Source organism: Palaemon carinicauda, chromosome 10, assembly GCF_036898095.1.
Source record: "Palaemon carinicauda isolate YSFRI2023 chromosome 10, ASM3689809v2, whole genome shotgun sequence".
Lineage (NCBI taxonomy): Eukaryota > Metazoa > Arthropoda > Malacostraca > Decapoda > Palaemonidae > Palaemon > Palaemon carinicauda.
Genome location: NC_090734.1, coordinates 47,492,623 through 47,517,546, shown reverse-complemented (window position 1 = coordinate 47,517,546; position 24,924 = coordinate 47,492,623). Strand labels below are relative to the sequence as shown.

General features: G+C 37.4%; 1 protein-coding gene and 1 pseudogene across 1 annotated transcript; both read left to right on the top strand.

Moving 5' to 3' along the window:
- The first annotated feature begins 415 nt into the window (after positions 1-415).
- Positions 416-871, top strand: LOC137647987 (uncharacterized). Its single transcript, XM_068380930.1, has one exon. The coding sequence runs from the start codon at positions 416-418 to the stop codon at positions 869-871; it is 456 nt and encodes a 151-aa protein (XP_068237031.1).
- Positions 872-2,101: 1,230 nt separating this feature from the next.
- Positions 2,102-24,924, top strand: part of LOC137647986 (uncharacterized) — a 72,311-nt pseudogene continuing 49,488 nt past the window's right edge.

The following is a 24,924-nucleotide window of genomic DNA, read 5'->3' as shown; positions in this document are numbered from 1 at the left end:
TAGGTTGTTTAGTAGACGGACTTTGGGGTTACTACTGTCCCTTTGATGTGTCCCTATCCTCCATATTTCTAAAAACCCACGGCCCCATTCTTGGAGAATTATGTACAAAATATTCTCTGGAAGGGAGTCATCTGGTGCACAAAATCCATGAACTTTCAAGGGTGGCTATTCTGCGTGCCCAATACCGATTTCAACATTCTTCAAACTATTCTGGTCTTGTCCCTACTAAACAAATTCCTTTTGAACAATATATTCTAGATGCTGACTATCTTAAAATTATGGATCCTACTACCCCAGGGGGGCCTTCACCATCTCCATAAATATTACAGATGCTTATTGGTATATCCCGACAGGTCGGCGCTTCTCCCCCTAGGTTAGTTTCAGACTGGCTAGAAAAGCCTACGTATTCACACTTATGGCCTTCGGTCTCAATATAGATCCAAGGATTTACACAAAACTAGTTGAGGCCATCGTCCAACAAAAAAGGAACAGAAGCCTCCATGTGATGGTATACCTGGATGACTGTCTGGTCTATGATGCGACGAAGTTGTACTGTCTTAGAACAGCTCAAGAAGTCATGAAATTCCAAAAGTCTCTGGGCTTTCAGGTCAACCTAGAAAAGTCTAGGATATCTAAAGCTCGAGAATTCCAGTGGCTAGGACTTCACTGGAATCTAGAGTCACACAACCTCACTCTAACGCAAGGCAAAAGAAACGAAATCACACAATCTGCCAGGGACTTACTTCACTCAAGAGTACTCACTAGGCAAAAACAGGAGAGAGTTGGCGGCCACGACAGATCCAATCTTAAAATCAAGACTCAAAGCTGCCAACAGACTCTGGAGAGGGAAGGCATCAAATGCTCAGACTGATCCTCGCCAATAAACCTAGTCTAAGAACAAGGTTGGAGGGAACATTCCCCTTCCAAGGAAGTACAGGGCCGGAGGTCAGTCACTTTCCAGAAATTTCATATCAACACACTAGAACCTATGGTATTGTTTCTGACCCAAAAGAGACTGAACCTGAAGACGGCATGACACATCAAATTACTCATCGACAGCATGACAATAGTCCACTTTGTCAACAGGCAGGGCTCTAGGTCTCCTCAGATACATTCTGTGATTCTAGTCATCCTCATTTTCAGCAAAGCGGAGGAATTGGCCTCTCTCAGTATTTAACATAGAAAAGGTTCACGACGTGACAGCGGACTCCCTGTGAAGACACAAGCCTTTGGAAACAGAATAGTCTCTTGACGCAAAATCAGTCTGTTTCATTCAAATGCAAGTCTCTGAGCTGTGTAAATAGATCTCTTTGCGATGAGCAACAACAAGAAGCTTCCTCAGTATGTGGTACCAAACGTCGATCCGGAAGCGACAGGAACGGATGTGGTGTACCTGGATTGGTACCAGTGGTCTCACATCTACCTATTTCCACCATTCAATCTCCTAATAAATATCCTGAACAAGATTCAGACTTTCAAGGGAACAGCGGCTCTAGTGGCTTCCAAGTGGCCCAAGAAATATTCTTATCCACTTGGTCTGGAAGTCAAACCACTCCAGGTCCCTCTACCGTCTCTAGTGTTGTCCGAGGAGGTTTATCAGAAGACTGTCTTCGCTTCGTCTTGGATAATGAAACCCTTCAGCTCATGACTTTCTCACCCTAGCAACTCAAAGAAAGTTTGGAGCTGCAAAGGAGTGAATTGATTTCATAAAAGAGTACGTCAAATACCACTAATCGACAATAATTGTCCTCCTTGAAAAAAATGGGTAGCATTCGTGAAAAGTAATCAGCCCTCTTCTATTACTGTGGACTTCTGTTTATCTTTCTTTATTTCATTGCATGATCAAGGTCTGGCCTCGACAACTCAATATTGCCTCATGTAAGTCGGCATTAACTAGACCCATTGCTTATGCTTTTGATGTTGAACTAAATAGCGAGTTGTTCAATAAAATTTTGAAAGCTTGTGCTTAATTGAAACCTAATGCTCCTCCCATGGCTATTTCATTGGCGTTGGATAAGGTCTTGCACTTCACCGCTTCGATAAATAACACCTCCATCACTCCCTGAGGGATCTTACTCAAAAGACTATCTTTTTGCTTGCCATGGCTTCTGGTGCTAATGTCAGTGATATTGTGGCCCTTTCAAGGGAGGATGACCACAATGAATTTTTGGAATTGGGTGAGGTAAATGTTTACCCAGGTCCTGTATTCTTGGCGAAAAACAAACTTTCCATGAAATGCTGGGGACTCTAGAAGATTGTTCTACTACAGGAGGATCCTTGTTTGGGCCCTGTGGAATGCCTTAAGGACTAACTGTTAAAGAGTCGGCCCTATAAAGGCTGTCAACTTTTTAAAGTGGAGATGAAAAGATCTAATCTTTCTCTGAAACAACTAAGGTTCAAAATAACCTATTTCCTCAGAAAGACTGACCCTGATATCATACTATCTGGTCATGACCCCAGGAAAGCGGCCTCATCCTTAAATTTTTTGCCAATCTGTCTTTTGAAGGCTTACAAGAATACACAGGAGGGAAATCCTCAACAGTGTTCTTCAAACGTTACTTGCGGCAGTTGGAAGAGATCAAACGTTTTGTTGTTGCCGCTGGTAGTGTGATTAAACCAACATGAACTCTTATGGGCTGTATAGTTGGGATTTCTTAGTCTACGCTGTGCAAGGGGAATAATGTTCACCTTTTTGATGTACTATTTAATAATCATGAAGTCAAATGTGATATTTTCCTTTTATGTTATGAGTGTTACTATTTTACTACTCTGTTACAAAATTTTACTGTATATGTCCCTTTGATTAATGTTACATTTATGAATCTTTGTTAGCAATAAAATATTTGTGTTCTTTTTGTGTTTCTTTTCATTTAACTTACTGTTTAAATTAAAAGTATTGTACCTCAAATTTTTAACCCTCCTTTTATAGACTTCTGTCTGATTATCTAGTGAAGACAAAGATCGTATTCACAGCAATTCCCCAGCTCCTACTTATTTTACGAATATATTGCTAGTGCTCATAGCTTGGTACCATAGTTACTAATACTAAGGGAAATGTGGTTTTATCTATGAGGACTAAAGGGTTAAAACACATCGGGCCGCAACTAAAAACAATAATTCTCTGTGAGGCTCCAACTGGGCCGACATGGCTTGAGCCCCCAAAAAAAATTTTGACAGAGGAAAAATCTATTTTTAGGTGAGATAACCATGCCGTCCAGAAGACTCACCCGTTACTTTCATCTCCTCTCAATTCTCAGTGTGAGGCCTTGTGTCATGCAATGGCTGTTCCTGTAATGGTTTTACAGGAAACGTGTTAGTTGTAGCACACTGTGAGTCGGCAGTAGTAACAGATCTCTTGACCATGTATCCAATCTTATCCCATATCCTTTGAAACAAGGTTAATTCTATTAGCGCAAGGATGGCTGTGGCCTGTTTTAAACACGTCCCTGGCATATAAACGATATCTCTTTGAATATTTGCTCTGGAAAAAAAGAACTCTGTGATTCATCTTAGGGTAAAATTCTCTGGTGTATCACTCGCAGAAATATCCCGAGTAGGAAACTGCCAATAAGTAATTTTTCTCTGGATGCCATGGCTATCTGACCCAAAAATAGATTTTTCCTATATCAAAACCACTATTTGTTTAATTATGTTTTGTCGAGAAATCCAATAGTAAAGCTTGAATTAGTCAGAATTGGTAAAAACTTATATTTGTTTAAATATGTTTAATTTGTAGCTAGTATTATTGTATAATTGTCCTTTATAACTTGAGTTTGCCTTTGATTTATAACTTTATTATCATCATTAATGAAACTTGAATTGTAATTCATTGTTTTTCATGAATGATAGCGATATTTTGTAGAGGTTATTTGAATTTATGAAAGGACTTTCTTGTTCTTTGATGATTAATCTTAGTATTTAGATTTGACTTATTTGCCGGGAGTGGAGTGTATCGTCCCTTTGTGTTCCCACAGGTATAAGCTTTCTTTGTTATTTAAAGCTATGTTTACTAAAAATAAAAACAAAGAGTCAAGTTCCAACTTCAAGACCTACTAGCTATAGGAATCACATTTGTAATCTCTATTATATTCATTTAAGCCATTATTACCCCGACTGTGTCATTTTTATAGATAATGTGTTTTCAAGCTTCTACATGTTCATTGATGTTTATTTTCAATTGATTGGAGCTCGCATTTTGATTTTTTTTTCTTTTTTCTCTTTATTACTATTAATAGATCATCAAAGGGGAATATATTCAGTTATTGTACTTTAATTAAATTCTTAATTTAAATTTACAGAGAACACTTAATTCCGCCCATGTTTTGCATAGTATTTTCACGAAATCGAGATACGGTATTCATCAGATGGTTGTTTTCTTAGGTTTACAGGAGCCAGTTACGTTGAGTTAGTAACAGAGGGGTTATTTCATGAGTTCTTAAATTATACTTAGTTTTTCTTAGAAACCCTTATAGTTCATAGGTATCGTTTAGTCTTAATATTTCTAACCTAAAGTAACCTAAACTTAGTTCATGAACACATCATCAGATGCTGGAAGAGAATCTAGTCCTATTTTTTATAGCTTGCAAGTTATAGCATGGTTCTAGACTAAATCAATACAGGGTGATAGTGAGCACCACCGGAAGAAGTTGTTTCAGTTTTGCATTTACCACAACCACCTCATTTGTTTTCTCTTAGTCCATGGAGTATTTAACATTACTATGTAAAACCATGATTCTGCTGTATTCATTTTATTTTTCAAGTTTTTGTTTAATGTACATATCTCTTATCCACAAGTAAGTGTGCACCATATTTAGGTTTTCATTGCTCCAATATCTATCTGAATTGCCTATGTCAAATTTCTATAACAAAGAAAAAACAAAAATAAAGTTAATTGATCTGAATCTTAATACAACATATTAACAATCGACAGCAATATCTATTTGCTTCCATAAATACAGATACTCAAATAATTAAAATGCTATTATATATATATATATATATATATATATATATATATATATATATATATATATATATATATATATATATATATATATATATATAAATGTAATATATACATTTACAAACGCATGACCCAAGGTATCATTGGAGAGTTGGAGTGTGACGACAGCCATAACAGGATGTGAAAATAGACTAAGCTAAAGAATTGTATAGGTAAACATTTATTTATGTTGTAAACATGTCACAAGCCTCCCATGAGAAACAGTTGACCTATTGATCCCTACAGGAATCACCTGACTTCCGGCCATAAGGCTATGTTATCATTTCTCTTTGTATTTGTGATAAACGCTGCGATAACTAATGTTACGTTATCGACTCAAGCTTATTGTAAAGCAGTTCTATTCATCTTTTCATACGGAATGGTCATCGGACCAAACCATCCATACTCCAATAATGGAGCTAACAATAAACTGTTTAAAGTTAACTCAAACTTTGACTTATTCTAAGAAGTAATCTAGAAGTCTAATAATTTTATATCACATTGAAGAGACATGAGATGGTACCACGATGTATGCGTAAAACATTCTCACACTAACATATATTTGTGTGTGTGTCTATATATATATATATATATATATATATATATATATATATATATATATATATAGATATATGAATAAAGTAAACACTTATGTGCTATGTGAAATATAAATCCCTATGGAGATATTACTTATAAAAATATACACTTATTGCTAAACTATTTCTCTTTTTTTATCTGTAGTTTACAGGAGTAATTAATCTTTATTTTCCCTTTAGTTCTCTACAAGAAAAATGAAATTGCTATCGTTCTCTGGATCCTACTTACCAAAATAATTTTTGTTCTCCCTCTATATATAACTTTACAATAACTTATAATCAAATCTGAAACCAACTATATACTTAGTATCAAATAGCAGTTACTTGTTTTACCGGAGTTTGAAGAAAAATTGCGTTACATGAATCCTAATTAGAAACCTGGAGACGAGAAATGCCTGCTGGCTGAGTTCCTGAAAGAAATACGGTTTTTAGTGCGGTAAACATGGCCAAACCAGAATAATTACTCTTCAAGCCTTTTATTTTGTGTCCGTAAATATAACTAATACTCATTTGTCAGTTCGTAGTATTACAGCTGTTTGGTACCAGTTATTATCGTCATCATTACCATAAAGGAAAAACTCCACAATAAAATTGAGAAACTTTTATATTGATATTAAAGATAATATATATATATATATATATATATATATATATATATATATATATATATATATATATATATATATATATATATATATATAAATATATATATATATATATATATATATATATATATATATATATAAATATATATATATATATATATATATATATATATATATATATATATATATAATTTAATATATATATATATATATATATATATATATATATATATATATATATATATATATATATATATTTATATATATATATATGTATATATATATATATATATATATATATATATATATATATATATATATATATATATTTATATACATAAATATATATATATATATATATATATATATATATATATATATATATGTATATATATATATATATATATATATATATATAAATATATATATATATATAAATATATATATATATATATATATAAATATATATATATATATATATATATATATAATTCATATATATATATATATATATATATATATATATATATATATATATATATATATATATATATATATATACATATATATATATATATATATATATATATATATATATATATACATAAATATATATTTATATATATATATATATATATACATAAATATATATATATATATATATATATATATATATATATATATATATATATATATATATATACATATATATATATATATACATATATATACATATATATATATATATATATATATATATATATATATATATATATATATATATATAATTCATATATATATATATATAAATATATATATATATATATATATATATATATATATATATATATATACTTTTATATACATAAATATATATATATATATATATATATATATATATATAAATATATATATATATATATATATATATATATATATATATATATATTTATATACATAAATATATATATATATATATATATATATATATATATATATATATATATATATATATATATACATATATTTATATAGATATATATTGATATATATATATATATATATATATATATATATATATATATATATATATATATATATATATATATATATGTATGTATGATTGTATATGTAAATATATGCATATGTGTATATATACACACATATATATATATATATATATATATATATATATATATATATATATATATATACTACTTGCTTTTCTATACATACTAAGTTTAGAATGCTATTCATTTTAAACACTAGTGTACACTACCCGTCAGTCTTGACGGATAGATATTTAGATGGATATGCACACACCTACACGCACCCAGACGTCTCACCAGGGTATGACTACTCCCCCTCCCCTTACCCGATGGACAGGGAGAGATCGAGTAGTTATAAGTTCGGCAATGCCGCTGAGTGATGCCTGGAAAATATATATATAAATATATATATATTTATATATATATATATATATATATATATATATATATATATATATATATATATATATATATATATATATATATATATATATATATATATATATATATATATATATATATGTGCGTGTGTGTGTGTGTGTGTGTGTGTGTTTATATTTCAAATAACCCATATATTTTAATACATTAATGTGTGGATTCTCTTAACGTCCTAGGAATCAGTCTCTTGAGGTGAAATAACTCAGAGACAATAGCATCTGACCAAACCATTAATTGAATGCTATGTCCCAAACCTACCAATTAGCTACGATGGTAAAGATGGGTTCATTTCAATTCTAAGTACAGAAAACCTGAATTTGACAGATATATGTATAGAAGAATTGTCATTGATTTTTATCTTTCTTCGTGGCCGAGTGGTATTGTTACTGGCATACAGATATCCTGGACAAGGGTTCAAATCCCCGCTGGTCCAATATCATAGTCTTTGGGCGGTTCCGCCTGGGGCTCTGATCCCCAGGTCGTTAAGAGAATCCAGACTTTAATGTATTAATATATATGGCTTATTTGAAATATGAAAGAAACACGTTTAAATGTGCAAAAAATTATCATTAATCGAATGCCAAGTCCCAAACCTACCAATTAGCTACGATGGTGAAGATGGGTTCATTTTAATTCTAAGTACAGAAAACCTGAATTTGACAGGTATATGTATAGAAGAATTGTCATTGACTTTTATCTTTCTTCGTGACCGAGTGGTATGGTCACTGGCATACAGATATCCTGGACGAGGGTTCAAATCCCCGCTGGTCCGATATCATAGTCTTTGGGCGGTTCCGCCTGGGGCTCTGATCCCCAGGTCGTTAAGAGAATCCATACTATAATGTATTGATATATATGGCTTATTTGAAATATGAAATAAACACGTTTAAATGTGCAAAAATTTATCATTAATCGAATGCCAAGTCCCAAACCTACCAATTAGCTACGATGGTGAAGTTGGGTTGATTTCAATTCTAAGTACAGAAAACCTGAATTTGACAGGAGTTTGTATAGACGAATTGTCATTGACTTTTATCTTTCTTCGTGGCCGAGTGGTATGGTCACTGGCATACAGATATCCTGGACGAGGGTTCAAATTCCCGCTGGTCCGATATCATAGTCTTTGGGTGGTTCCGCCTGGGGCTCTGATCCCAAGGTCGTTAAGAGAATCCAGACTTTAATGTATTAATATATATGGCTTATTTGAAATATGAAAGAAACACGTTTAAATGTGCAAAAATTTATCATTAATCGAATGCCAAGTCCCAAACCTACCAATTAGCTACGATGGTGAAGATGGGTTGATTTCAATTCTAAGTACAGAAAACCTGAATTTGACAGGTATATGTATAGAAGAATTGTCATTGACTTTAATCTTTCTTCGTGGGCGAGTGGTATGGTCACTGGCATACAGATATCCTGGACGAGGGTTCAAATCCCCGCTGGTCCGATATCATAGTCTTTGGGCGGTTCCACCTGAGGCTCTGATCCCCAGGTCGTTAAAAGAATCCAGACTTTAATGTATTAATATATATGGCTTATTTGAAATATGAAAGAAACACGTTTAAATTTGCAAAAATTTATCATTAATCGAATGCCAAGTCCCAAACCTACCAATTAGCTACGATGGTGAAGTTGGGTTGATTTCAATTCTAAGTACAGAAAACCTGAATTTGACAGGAGTTTGTATAGAAGAATTGTCATTGACTTTTATCTTTCTTCGTGGCCGAGTGGTATGGTCACTGGCATACAGATATCCTGGACGAGGGTTCAAATCCCCGCTGGTTCGATATCATAGTCTTTGGGTGGTTCCGCCTGGGGCTCTGATCCCCAGGTCGTTAAGAGAATCCAGACTTTAATGTAATAACATATATGGCTTATTTGAAATATGAAAGAAACACGTTTAAATGTGCAAAAATTTATCATATATATATATATATATATATATATATATATATATATATATATATATATATATATATATATATATATATATATATATCCTAATTCATGTATGTAGATGTCTTGTATATCAAGATAAATGAACTCAATATTCATGAGTGTTCCACAAAAACCTATGTGTCTGCATGTTTTGCAATAGCTGCATTTTGACAACGAAGGCAGTTGTTAGTTGCTGGTGAGCACTCGAGTTCATAAGTCCCTTATCTGAGAGGGTATTTGTGCAATATATACTTACGAACAAATCTTTTATAATAAATGAAGAAAACCCATATGCAATCGTCTCATTATCCGTCCGCACGTGTCATATTGGTGTCAGGTGTAAAAAAATACATCCGCTTTGTATGCTGTGAGTGAAGTAGTTCTTTGAGCCGGTGAAATAAACGTTTAAGATGTCGAGATACACAAGAACTAACATAGCAAACACGGATGCTGCTGAAGATGAGAATGAAGCAATGGGAAAAAGCATTCCCGATTAAGAATATATAGATAGGAAATTAGAACGCAGGAATTGGAAAATAAGTTAGAACAGTTGAAAGAGTTAATTAACAGATTGGTGGTGGAACGAGAACAGGATCGGAGTGCAACCACAGTGTATCGACGTACATAAACGAAGTTCAAACTCACACAAGTGAAAGTACACATGCACAGCCGAGTGAAGATACGCCAATTGTAGTTTGAAAGTTGCCAGAACTTCAGGCAAATGTTAGGCCTTTCGACGATCCAAGGCCTAAAGAAGGTTTTCAATCTATTGAAGTGTTTTTGAGAGACTTTGAAGTAGTCATATATGGGTGGTCGGAAAAAGAAAAAGCTTTTCAAATAATTAGATTGCTGAAAGATGCTCCGGCAATGGATGTAATGTGTTGGCCACAAGAAAGTTTAAGAAGTTATGCTGAGATAAAAAGAAGTTTAATTGAGTAATATGCATTGCCTGATGCGAGAAAGGGAGACCTAAAAGAAAATTACAAACCCAAAATACGGGAAGGTGAATCTGTTCTTAGTTTTGCAACTCGTATTTTTCGGGATTGCGATTCGTTTGCTACCCGGAGTGCCAATCTTCCAGAAGGATATAAAAAGGCAATTGCCCGTAAACATGTTCGCAGATTAGTAAACCCGTCTTTATATGGTTATTTTTTGGCACTGTGGGGGAGAGGGGCAACGACGAATGGAATGCCCTACCCAAGGATCCCCCAGCTGTTACACTTGTCAGGCCTACGGTCATTTACATCGAGAGAGCCCAGCAAAAAACGCCCAGGTCGGGTGAGCTGGGCGGCACGTACAGGAAGCGGGAGACGAGTGAGTTTGATGCCCCCCGCATGACATCAAAAGCAGTGACGAAAGACGTGATTGAGGAGGCACTGGGACCTCCATCGGTACCCCCAACCTAAACCCTGCAGCACTAGAGAGAGGACCAGGGGGCAGTGGTGCGTCAGTGGAGATCATCGGCCCGTGCCCCATATCTCGCAATGGCCGGCTGGGAATGTTAGGAGTTAGGATCGACCTGCAAGATAAATGCATCCGAGCGCTGATTGACACGGGAGACTGTATTTCGTTGATTCAAAAAAAAAAATCTCCTCAAATCCACTACAGCCACCGCATCCATTGTTCTTGACATGCCAGGAGGAAATAAATTGCACATAAACCATATATCAATCATCCAGTTCAAGGTGGGGTTTGTGAAGTTGAAACATGATTTTTTTGTCTTGCCCACCATGGGAATTACAGGAATTTAGGCTATACTTGGAATAGACTTAATATCTAATAATCAAATTTGCACTTTTTGGGAAAAAGATACAATAACAATAAGAGTAGGAAGTACATTTTACCGATAGAAAGTCATAAGGCAGTAAGTGAGTGTGTCAGCTCGGAGAGACAATTAAGTAAAGTATCAGCTATACCTGAGAGAGGTGAAGTGTTGTCCACCCCGTGTCGCCCTCTTGCGGAAGGAACCAAGGTAAGTGTTAAACCCCATGACAATTGGGCCCATATGATATTAGAGGTCTTAACAGAAATTAAAGAGTACAAAGCTGATATAACGATAGTTAATTTGTCTTGTTTTAGGAAGTGACTCTGTGTGAATTAGAGTTATGTGAAATTGCTTGTAATGGGTTGTTGGGAGCCAAAACTCCAGCCCACACAGACGAACGCACTAAGAATTTGATTATGCAAGCGCGAAAATTATGTCCCAGAGAATATCAGCCTTTAGTCAGTGATATTTTCCACAATTATTCCGATGTAATTGCAGTTGGAGATAAGCCACTCGGGAGGATTGATCGATTTCCCTTTAGCATTGAAACTGGGCAGGCGGAGCCGAGCCGGTCAAGGCCTTATAAGGTACCCATTAATTTCCAGGGAGAGATAGAAAGGGAAATTAATATATTAGAGGAACAAGGGATAATCAAGGATAGCGAGTCCCCCTGGGCTTCTACAATTGTAGCTGTTAGGAAAAAGGATGGCTCGGTAAGATTGTGTGTTGATTATAGGAAATTGAATGTAATCACTTAGGATAATGCATTCCCTTTGCCCTTAATCGAAGAATTACGTGTGAAAGTAGGGGATAGCAAATATTCTATAACTGATGATTTAGAATCTGGATACTATCAAATACCCATTTAGGAAGACAGTAAATGTAAATCGGCATTTATAGCTAATGATCAATTATTTCAGTTCAATTTTCTTTCTTTCAGTGTTAAATGTAATGATGGCAGTTTTGTCGACCTTAATTGGTCATAATGTTCTTGTTTATTTAGTTGATATCATAATTACTGGGAAAATGGCTGAAGAACATAATAATAATATTCTTAAAGTTTTAGAAGCATTGCGACGGAAAGGTATGAAAATAAATTTGACAAAGTGCAAATTTTTCTGTAAACAGGTCGAATTTTTAGGTCACATAATAACCCCAGAAGGTATCCAACCCTTCCCCAATAAAGCAGCGGCTATTGCAGATTTCCCCATGTCACGTAACTCTAAGGAAGTGGCTGGGTTCCTTGGGCTCGCTGGGTATTACCGCAAATTCAAAAGAGGTTTTGGAAAGATAGCGAGACCCTTAGATGCTTTAAAGAAACAAAAAGTAATAAATTGGGGAGAGAAAGAAGAAAGGGCCTTTAACCATTTGAAAACTGCCTTAACTAGCAATGAAATACTCGCTTATCCTAGATTTGATCGCCTGTTTCTAGTGACAACAGATGCGAGTAGCGTAGCTTTTGGTGGCGTAGTATCTCAACGATATAATAAAGGCAGAGAAAAAGACATTTGTTTTGCTTCCCGGGCATTAAAAGGGGCAGAAAAGAATTATAGTAAATTCGATCGAGAGACTTTGGCTATTCTTTGGGTTCTAGAGATGCATCAGTTCTTTTTATTAGGTCAGTTGATTGAGTTGCAAAGCGATCATTGCCCCTTACTTGATTTGTATTATAAAAGTGATTTGACCTCTCGTCAAGCGAGATGGATTGAGAGAATGTTAAAATTTAATATAAAGGGTTTTCACCATATAAAAGGTAAGGCTAACAAGGTAGCTGATGCTTTCTCTAAAAGGGCAGTAATAGGGGTAACAACCAGGGCACAAAAGAGGAATGAAGAACGTAACCAAAATAGTGAAGACTCCCATCATAATAGAGAAAATAGAGAACAGGATGCCAGTTCTCGCGATACACATGCAGTAGACAGGAGTGAGAAAGAGAGAGAGAGTCGACTTCGGAGAGAAAGAGAGAGATGAATATATGTGGATGACCGAAGACATGACCAGGGGTGTCCAGAATGAATGCCCTAATGATGCAGGTTTGATTGACTTTGGAGGTTGGGACATAAAAGAAGTCCGAGAGGGACAGAAAAAAGAGGAATAGATGGAAAGAGTGTGAGCAGTGATTTAAGGAGAATCGGAGAGGTATCCATCATTTCTGAATGTGCCTCGTGAGAAATTTTTTTACTGAATATGATGTCTTATATTGTGCTTACGAGAAGAGGGGAGGGGAATTTTCTGCACGGGTAGTTCTTCCTCCCTCTTTAATTAAACGAGCTATCCACATTGTACATGCAAGTCCGTATGCAGGGTATTTATGGAATGATAGAACATTAAGGAGAGCACATGAATCCTTATTTTGGTTAGGATCAAAAAGTCTATAGAGAATTATATAAAAGGTTGTCATGCCTGTAACTGTTTCAAAGAACATAAAAACATTTTTCTGGAAGCCAGAAAGTGGCCGACTGTTCCCATTAAATTATATAGAGTCCATATAATGTAGTAGGACCATTTCCTACTGGGTTAACACAACATAAGTATATATCTGTATTGGTGGATGCATTTACTTGGTACACACATACTTACGCAATGTTGGATAAATCTGCAAATTCATTAGCCCAGGTGCTGTGCTCTTTCATTACTAGGTTTGGTTGCCCAAAAATTCTGATAAGTGATAATGGTCTTGAGTTTATAAATAAGGTGGTGAAATCGGTCAGGGACTTGATGAAAATTGAACACTTTTCAGTGACCGCATATAGGCCTTCAGCAAATGGCTTAGTAGAGTCGCATAATAGGGAAGTAGTGCGAATCTTGCGTTACTTAGTAGCTGATGACCCTCTTCATTGGCACGCCATGCTTCCTACAGCTGAGCTAGGTTTGAATATTGCATGTAATGCTTTGCTCAGGGACACGCCTTTCTTTTTAGTGTATGGACAGGATCCTGTGTTACCATATACAGTTTTCATCAATTCGCAACAATTGCCAAATTCTTCAACTGAGCAATACCGTGTATATCTATTAAATTTATTGAGGAGAGTAATGAACACCACTGAAAGGTTTTTGAAAAGAGCTGATGAAAATCACAGTTCAAAGTATGATGGTCGGTTCAAAACCTAACCGGTAAAAGTATTTATGGGTGATCGTGTGTATTTGAAACGACTACAACCTAGGAAACACAAATTAGAGCCAGCGTATTTGGGTCCCTACCGAGTAAAGATGGTTAAGTCTAACACAGTTGTGATACGAAGCATTGTTAATGGCGCAGTATCTGAACATCATCAGGCACACATCATGTGGTACCTGAAGAGATAGTTTTCAAAAGTGTTCCTCCTTACCCCTGCATATGTGACATCCCCCGAGTTGATGAGTAGAATTATTTTTTTCTTGTGCTGTTGTTGTTTGAACAGACCTCATTTCTTCTTTCGAAGTGTTTTAAATAATCGTGATGATAGCCATGTGTAAGTTGATGCTAAATTTATATGTAAAGTGTTGTAGTAATTTTGCTGAGTGTGGAAATGCATATAACATTGTTGAGTGAACCTAAAAACAATCAGAGGTTAAATAGGTCAAGTGATATACGTCAGGTGGATGCTGTATTATTCATGTATTTATATGATTCCTGGTTGCTGGGGCCGGGGCAGTTCCCAAATGGCAAGTGGCTGCGGGAATAAAGTTCAGCCTTGAGGATAGGCAGTGTTAGAGAATGTGTAGATGTGATTACCTTATACTTAATATTATAAGAGAAGGGTGGGAAGATGAATGATTTTCTCGGGAAAATGGCTAGTGACCACCAGTTGCCAAGTGCAAGTGTTGTATTGATTTAAATAAAGGGTGAAACGGTGGTAGTGATATGTGTTGCATAATTGTACCGTAAACCCAGACAAGTAAAATCGATGGATGAAGGAATATCTATTCCATCCCTTGTCCCGCCCAAGAAGCCCGAATTGCCCACAACCAGAGGAATGTTATTGATGAGGTTATATAGACCAGATATTATGATTTTTTTTTCACAAAAGATATTCTATGTTTTTTGTTGCCGAGGTCTTAAGAAAAAATGAGTTGAATTATTTATATTGTTTCGTGTACATTTTTACATGCAATATTTATTTTTTTATTTTCTTTTGTGGAAGATGTTTTTTTTTTTTTGGGGGGGGGGGTGATTTCTACATATATATATATTGTCAAAACTTCAGCTTTCCACTTGACTATTCATTCATAAATTCTCAGTAATGAGGGCAACACTTCATGTAGGTATAGTAGATATATTAGGAGAATGATCAAATTAAAGTTAAAATTAAACAAAGACTTTACTTATTTTAAATCACGTATAAATATATAACAAAATAATAACAAATAACCACTTAATAAACACTATAAACAAGTGAAGAATTAGCCACCGGATAACGAACTCAAAAGTATTAACTTGAAAGAGCTTGGAAGTAAACATTTCCAAGGATTACATACGTAAAAATAACAAAAGGTAATTTCATTCATGCTGTCCGCTACGATCAGCAATCAATAGATGGCGCTAAAGTTATACACAATAATAGGTGTAATTAGAAATGCTAAATAATGATAGGAGGGTTATTATAGTTCCCCCCTGTTAGGAATGAAATTATGACAATCTTATTGACAAATTTAGTGAATTGTGGTTTTCTGTCCAAGACGTGATAATGCGTCGGCGATGGTGTTGTTTGATCCTCGAATGCTGTGGATCTCAATGTTGTAAGACGACAAGATGTATGACCATCGAAGAAGTTTCTTGTTGTTAAGCTTTGCCCTTTCGAGGAAGGTAAGGGGTTTGTGGTCGGTGTAAATGAAGACACGTGCAGCACCTTCCAGATATGGACGAAAATGAAGGACAGTTGCAACAAGACTATATAATTCTTTCTCGATGGTAGGCCATCCTAGTTGAGCGCCTTTGAATGCTCCCGAGTAATAAGATACTGGCAGCAGGTGTTCCAACAAAGGAGGAAAAGTACTGGTCCCATTGATTTCTTGCAGTAGGACACCACCAAATCCAGTATTGCAAGCATCGACCTGTATAAAAAAAGGTTTAGTAAGATTAGGAGCTTGCAACAAAGGAGATGAAGTCATGAATAACTTTAGCTGCCGGAAGGCCTTATCGTGATCCTGTGTCCAGTGAAACCTTACTTTGCTGGATGTCAAGACATGTAGAGGAGAAGTTATGATGGCAAAATTAGGACAAAACTTTGAATAATATGACACCATACCTAAGAAAGTTTTGAGTTCTTTTTTATCACTAGGAGTGGGAAATGAAGTTATAGCTTTTACATTAGTATCCTTGGGTAATATGGAGCCACTGCCAATGACATGTCCTAGGTATGTAACTTTTGCCTTACCAAATGAACTCTTGGCTAAATTAATAACTAGATTAGCTTCCAGGAGTCTTTTGAAAAGTTCTTTTAAGATCTTGAGATGTTCGTCCCAGGAGATACTAGCAATTACGATGTCATCCAAATAGACATACACACCCTCCAAACCACGTGTAACTTCATGGACCATCCTTTGGAATGTAGCTGGAGCATTAGTCCTCCCAAATGGCAAAACTCTGTATTCAAAGAGACCAAAAGGTGTTATAAAGGCTGATATCTCTCTTGTCCTATCTGTTAATTTAATTTGATAATAACCCTTTAAGAGATCAATCTGGGTAAGGTATTTAGAATTACTCACAGAGTCAATAATATCCGCAATTCTAGGTAATGGATAAGCATCCTTGACCGTTACAGAATTAACCCTTCTATAATCCGTACACATACGATAGGAATTGTTAGGCTTTTTTACTAAAATACAAGGCGATGCCCAGGGAGACTTACTTGGTGCAGCCAAATCTAGTTTTAGTAAATACTCAACCTCAGCCTTCAAGGCTGGTAATAAACGATGGGACACCCGATAAAAAGGTTGACGAACGGGATTGGCGTTTGGTTCTAGCACAATATCATGTTGCACCAAGGTACAGCAACAATGAGTGTCTGAACATATTGCAGGATAAGACTTCAGAACAGCCTCTAATTCTTCCCTTTCCACCTTAGGAAGATGACCAAGATACTGTGAAAGCAAAGAAAGAATCTGTGAATTACTAGCATCTTTCCATGACAAAATATGATTATGAGCCAAAGTTTCTTCTTCGTCTGGCTCAAGAGGAGCTAAAAGTTTATCATTATCAACTGCCTCGGGTACTATGTTTTTCGGGGTAGGAGAAGTCTCGATGGGAGTAGTTATCCTCGAGTTGTGAGTGGAGTGATCAGTCTCGCTACTTATCAGGTGAACTACCTGTGGAGAAATCTTTGCAGATTGGTATGGTTTTATAAGATTAATGTGCACTAACTGGCTAGGCTTCCTTTTATCTGGAGTTTCAATTGCATAAGTTGTTTTAGAGACCCTTTTAGTGATTTTATACGGACCCATAAATTTTTCTCTCAATGGAGCTCCTGGAACTGGTCGATATACAAGTACATTATCTCCTACTTTGAAAGTTCTAATTTTGGCCTTTTTATCGTAATGGTTTTTCATTCGAATCTGACTGTTAGTTAAATTCAGATTGGCAAATTCATAAACATGGTCAAATTTAACCTTAAGACTTTGAAGGTATTGCGGAATACTTACTTGCTGGTCTTTGTAAGTACCTCTTAGGATGTTTTCTTTTACCATACTAAGGTTTGTCCTAGGTCTGCGGCCGAACATCATCTCGAAGGGAGAAATTCCAGTCGATTCATTAGGCGTACTCCTAAGTACATACATAAGCAGATCCAGGTCTTCATCCCAGTCTCGTCCAGTTTCACAAATGTACTTGCGCAGGAGGTTTTTAATGGTCTGGTGTACTCGTTCGAGGGCTCCATTAGTCTGAGGGTGATAAGCTGAAGCAAAAATATGAGAGATGTTTAACTGCTTTAAAGTTTGCTTAAACAAATCACTAGTGAAGTTTGTCCCCTGATCACACTGAAGCTCTTTTGGAAAACCAAAAATGGTGAATATTTTAAGAAGATTAACAATAATTGTTCTAGCAGATATGTTTTTTATAGGTACGGATAAAGGAAATCTAATAGTTGGACACAACAAGGTTAAAATGTACTCATTTTGTTTCTTAGTTTTGGGAAGTGGACCAACACAATCTACAATTACCTTTTTAAAAGGAGAATTAGGTACTGTAATAGGAACTAATGGTGCTGGAGGTATTTTCTGATTTGGTTTACCAGTTACCTGGCAGGGATGGCAAGATTCTATGTGGTGCTTTACATCAGCTTTCATACCAGGCCAGTAGTAATCGTCCAGCAAACGCTTATAGGTTTTGGAAATGCCTAGATGAGACTCTGCTGAATGAGCAAGATCCAATAAGGCTGCACGAAGATTAGAAGGAACTACAAGCTGGTAACTATCATGCCAGGAATTTTGTCCTGCAATCTTCAAAGGTCTATAACGTCTCATAAGGATGTTATTATCAAGATAAAAATATGGTAACTTACTTTCATCAACGTCATCTTTTACTTTATCAAAGTATTCTTTCAAACTATCATCAGACCTTTGATACTCTACAAATTCATCTGAGGGAATATCAACAAGATCAGCAAGGACTTTTTCACCTAAGGTACTTTGATCCACCTTACCTGTGTGTTCAATGTCGCTAGAAGTTGAGGTTGTAGACCTGGTGACTACTTGGCAGGGAAGCTCTACCACCGGAGAAAACTCTATGCAAGCTTTTTCGATCACTACTTCAGGCTGCGTAATGATAAGACTAGGAGTACCGTTAGTTTGAGCCAAGTCATTACCAAGTATCATGTCTATGTTCTTGCAAGGCAGGTCAGAATCCAACAAGGCGACATTAGTTGAACCTTTAAAATAAGGACAATCAAGAGAAATCTGTACAATAGGTAAAACCTTTTGACAAGTCAAATCTGACACGGTTACATACTGATCTGTTGGTTTAGCTAAATCTTTTAACTTTGAGCTAATGATAGTTTGAGATGACCCTGTATCTCTCAAAATTTGCACGGGAATATCATTTACTTTACCAGGATATGTAAATGCTGTAAAGTCTGATAGAGGTTGAGCACAGTGAAGAGTCGTTTTATTTGCAGTATTCCCTGATTTGGGTCCTTGTGAAAAAGCATTAGGAGAAGCCTTACCATGAGATGCTTTGCATTTGGGACTAGGACAGTCTTTAATATGGTGACCTTCTTTCTTACAAAAAGTACAAACCTGGGGGGAAGATGAAGGTGAGGACGAATGTGGTTTAAGTTTATGAATGAGATGGTAATCATCAGCTAATAGGGCAGCCCTTTTGCCATCTTTTTCTTGTTTTTCTCTAATAAACATTGCCACATTAGCTGGAATACGCCTCAGGAATTCTTCTAAAACTATTAAATTCTTTAATTGTTCTAAAGTAGTTATTTGTTCCTTGTCTATCCATTTATTAAACTGCTTCAACTTCAATGTGAAAAACTCTAGATAGGTTTGAGCTTGGTTCTTCAAAGTTTGTCTGAAGATTTGTCTATACCCTTCTGCTGTAACACTATAAGCATCTAATATGGCAGTTTTAAAGACTTCATAATCCCTTTCTTGGACAAGTTGTGCTGCCACATATGCAGCTCTTCCTTTGAAGGAGTTTCTGATTAAGAGAACATATTGGTCTCTTGGCCAGTTGAGAGACGTTGCAGTGTTTTCAAAAGTAATGAAAAAAACATCAGGATCTTTTTCATCGAAGACAGGCAGGAGTTTGCGTGCTTTACTAAGGTCAAAAGCATCGGGTAGCTGTTTTTCTGCCAACCTTTCTTCTATTCTTATGGCTGATAGTTCCTTTTCCAACAGAACTCTTTCTTTACGTTCTATTTCAAGTCTTCTTTGCTCAGTTTCTACTGCGGCATTTGCAGCTTCAAGCCTTTTTTGTTCAGCTTCTAGCCTTTTTTGTTCAGCCTCTACTGTTACCTGCTGCAGTTCAAGTTGGAGTTTCAATTTCACTATCTCTGGGTCTTCAGTTATAGTAACATTACGAGCAGCACCTCGTTCAAGTGTTAAAGGCCTTAAGGGAATAGCCTCTTCTTCAGTTATGTTACCACTATTTATCAGGAAATCTAATATCTTTCCCAATAGTTCAGCTTTCACCACAGCATGACCTACAGATATTCTTGCCCTTACAGCTATTTGGCGAAGCTGGTCCTTTTTAGCTTCCTGTAGTGTATTTAGGTGCTCCCTGGGTGCACCTAAAAATTTCTCAAGATCAAAAGGCATCTCTCAATACTGATAAAATGGAAAATATCACTGTAAATTATATTACTACTATACACAAGCTTTAAGACTTAAAAACATCAGGGCATTCATGGATTTATGGTGCGAAGGCACTCACAAACCAGAGGAATTTCCTTAATCCTTAAGTCCTACAATGTACAGAAATTCACTTAAATGAACAAGGCTTTAATAATCCATGCCAATCAGAAAACTTGGTTCACCAATAATGCAAAACCACTAATAATCTTGAATAAAATATTTTTAATGAAGTAAATAATTGGAAGTACCAACGGTTACCTGAACAAGGAATAAACCTTTAAATATCCATCGAGGTGGAACGAAGTTCTTGACCACGTGGTCGTAACAATATCCAGCCGAAATCCTTGAAAGAGCGAAGGTCGTACCCTGAGTAAGAGGAGCAGAAGTTCCTAAGGAAGGAATCTTTCAATTCCTTATGATGAAGTTTTGAATGCCTCGAAGCACCTCGAGAAGTTGGGGCGACTATGAAGATATCGCTAAGCGATGGTAGTCAACAGAGTCGAGGGTTAAAAGAATGACGAATTCTAGGATGCCATTACCCTGCCTGCACGTCCTCCAAAATCTCGATGTATGCTTAAGATGACGTGTAACAACACGACATTCTCTAGGTGAAAGTGTGAGCGCGCTGGAGAACACTATCCGGTGGTGGTCAGTTATAAACTAGCAAAATATATCTAATACACTACACTCATGTTGTCCATCATTTTAGAGAAACAACAAAATGAATTTCACAATCCGTCAAGATCGAGCGTAAGCGTAACACATACGTAAGTACATCCCGGACACAGGCCCCCAATTTGTCACAACTTCAGCTTTCCACTTGACTATTCATTCATAAATTCTCAGTAATGAGGGCAACACTTCATGTAGGTATAGTAGATATATTAGGAGAATGATCAAATTAAAGTTAAAATTAAACAAAGACTTTACTTATTTTGAATCACGTATAAATATATAACAAAATAATAACAAATAACCACTTAATAAACACTATAAACAAGTGAAGAATTAGCCACCGGATAACGAACTCAAAAGTATTAACTTGAAAGAGCTTGGAAGTAAACATTTCCAAGGATTACATACGTAAAAATAACAAAAGGTAATTTCATTCATGCTGTCCGCTACGATCAGCAATCAATAGATGGCGCTAAAGTTATACACAATAATAGGTGTAATTAGAAATGCTAAATAATGATAGGAGGGTTATTATAATATATATATATATATATATATATATATATATATATATATATATATATATATATATATATATATATGTGTTGCATTTTCTTTTAGTACAAGCCATGCCTATTCCGGATTGGAGTGTCCTCTATATACCATTGACTAGTGAGGGCGAGTGCACACCTCCTCCCGGAGTGAGTAGCTTGGGGGGTGGGGGGGAGTGAGTAATGTTCTAATTCGTGTATGTAGATGTCTTGTATATCAAGGTGAATAAACTCAATATTCATGAGTGTTCTGTGACGGAGCCGAGAGAGGGTTGTGAACTCAAAGGCAAGAAGCAATCGACTGAGTTATATTATTGTAGAACACTCTCCTTATATACAAAACCTCAAGGCAACAGGACATAACAAGTTCACAAGATCTAGAGAGGCAAACTGTAGGCGGGTCATCTGGCAGAAGATAAGCAGGTTTTAGACGATCAATGGAGACTCAGTCTTCTTTGCCCCGAATGTTTAGGATGAATGCTTTCGGACTGCATCGGATCACAAGGAAAGGGCCCGTGTAAGGGGGCGTTAGTAGTGGCTTGCTGGTGTCGTTGCGCAGGAAGACGTGCATTGCAGAGTGCAAGTCCGTTGCTATGTGATGCTTCGCTAGGGGCTTGTAAGTCTGGCGGCACGGAGTAAATTTCCCCACGACGTGACGTATGCGCTAGAGATCGTCGGAGGAGGTTGTAGAAAGAAAAAATTCGGCAGGGACGACCAACGGGTCGCCATACACCATTTCAGCTGCTGAGACGTCGAGGGCGTCTTTAGGAGTGGTCCTTAGTCCCAGGAGGGCCCAGGGAAGGTGAGTAAACCAGTTGCAATCCTTGCAGCGGGACATCAAAGCTGCTTTGAGGGTGCGATGAAAACGTTCAACCATTCCATTGGCAGCGGGGTTGTAGGCCGTTGTCTGATGTAGGGTGATACCCAGGAGATTCGCTAATGACATCCACAATTGAGAGGTGAAAGTGGTTCCCCTGTCAGAAGTAATATGCTCAGGGATACCAAATCTTAAAATCCATCCAGAGAGTAAGGCAGATGTACATGAGGTGGACGTTGCAGTTTCCATGGGAATGGCTTCAGGCTAACGAGTGGAGCGGTCGATGACGGTAAACAGGTAACGATGTCCTTGTGATGTGGGTAGGGGGCCGACAACGTCGACGTGAATGTGTGCGAAACGACGCTGAGGTTGAGGAAAGGTGCCCACTCCTGAATCCGTGTGTCGATGTACTTTGGAAGTTTGGCAAGAAGTACAGGCGCGGACCCAATCCTTAGCATCCTTAGAAATGCCGTGCCAAATGAACTTTGGTTTCAGCAGCTGTGCAGTGGAACGGCACGAGGGATGTGAAAGGCCGTGAATGAAATCAAACACCTGTCGGAGCATGGGAGCAGGAATCCAAGGTCGCGGTCTACCAGGACTGACGTCACAGAGGAGGGTGGTGTTGGAGTCTTTGAGGGGAAAGTCTTTCCAACGGAGGGACGTGCAGGATGTCCTACAAGCTTGATACTCTGGATCCTGTCGTTGGGCTTCAGACAGGGCGTTGTAATCCAATCCAAGTTGAACGGCAGCCAACGTGTTTCTTGACAGGGCATCGGCAACAGGATTCATTTTCCCAGGGACGTATTGGAGGGTGCAATTTTATTCAGCCATGGCGGAGAGATGTCGGCGTTGACGGGCGGACCAGGCGTCAGACTGTCGAGTGAAGGCGTGCACCAGAGGCATGTGGTCTGTGCGAATGACGAAGGGCGTACCTTCTAAGAAATGGCAAAAGTGATTGACAGCCACTTGCAGCGCCAGCAATTCTCGATCGAAGGTAGAATAACCCGATTCTGCCTTGGACAGTTTTCTGCTGAAGAAGGCCAACGTGCGGGGCGAGCCTTTGACCACATGCTCGAGTAGTGCACCAATAGCGACGTCGCTGGCATCGGTGGAGAGAAGGAGAGGGGCGTGTGGGATAGGAAAAGTGAGAGCCGCAGCAGTTGATAGGGCCTTCGTTGCATTGCAGAAGGCTGCTTCTTGAAGGGGACCCCACTTCAGGAACTTCGGCTTGCCCTTGAGGGAGGCGTAGAGGGGAGCAAGAGTGGCGGCAATGTTTGGGAGGGGGTAGTGATCCGGTTCTGTTTGCATGTTCAGGCGCCTGTAATCCCCGCACGGACGGAAGGAGCCGTCTTTCTTCAGAACGATGTGTAAGGGTGACGACCATGGGCTGGAGGCCTTTTGGCAAAGGCCCATTTCCTCCATTTCGGCGAACGTCTGTTTGGCGGCTGCCAATTGTTCCGATGATAGACGTCTGAATTTTGCGAAGACTGGGGGTCCCGTCGTCTTGATATGGTGATAAATACCGTGCTTGGCAGGAACCGTGGGCGTTTGGCGAAGTTCTGGACGGAAAACTTCTGGGTACGAAGTGAGGAGGTGAGCGTAGGCATCCGTGGGTGTGCTAATGTGGAGAGCGAGGTTAGAGGGGGCGGGTTGAAGAGGTGTCGACAAGTACGAGTCTGCGTTGACCAATCGTCGGTGGGCGACATCGACCAGAAGGTGGAAATGAGAGAGGAAATCCGCACCGAGGATTGGCATGGTGACGTCAGCAACGAGAAACTTCCAATTGAATTTACCGTTTCCGAACGATAATGGGAGGTTCTCGTAACCGTAGGTGGGTATCGCAGATCTGTTGGCAGCTACCAAGCGGACGTCGGCAGATGTAGACAGACTACGTCGTGTCTTGAAGAGTTTCCTTGGCAAAAGAGAACGACAAGCACCCGTGTCTACCAAAAATCGCATGCCCGTTCCTGCAACCTGTAAAAAGAAAAGATTAGAAACACGGGAGGCCACCGCCACGAGCGATGGCCTACTTACACGTTTTTTGGCCACTGACAATCTTCGGCACATTTCTTCGCAGTTGCCCCGAATCTGAAGTGGTAGTAGCAAAACTGTGGCGGATGGGAGGTAGTAAGTGGCTGTAGAAGTCGTTTGTTTGGGCGCGAGCGATTGATGGGTGGTGGGCGGCTTTGTCTCTGCTTCGGCACGTCAT

What these genes read in the sequence shown, in the direction of transcription:
- LOC137647987 (XM_068380930.1), top strand. Translation starts at nt 416, where the DNA reads ATGGCCTTCGGTCTCAATATAGATCCAAGGATTTACACAAAACTAGTT.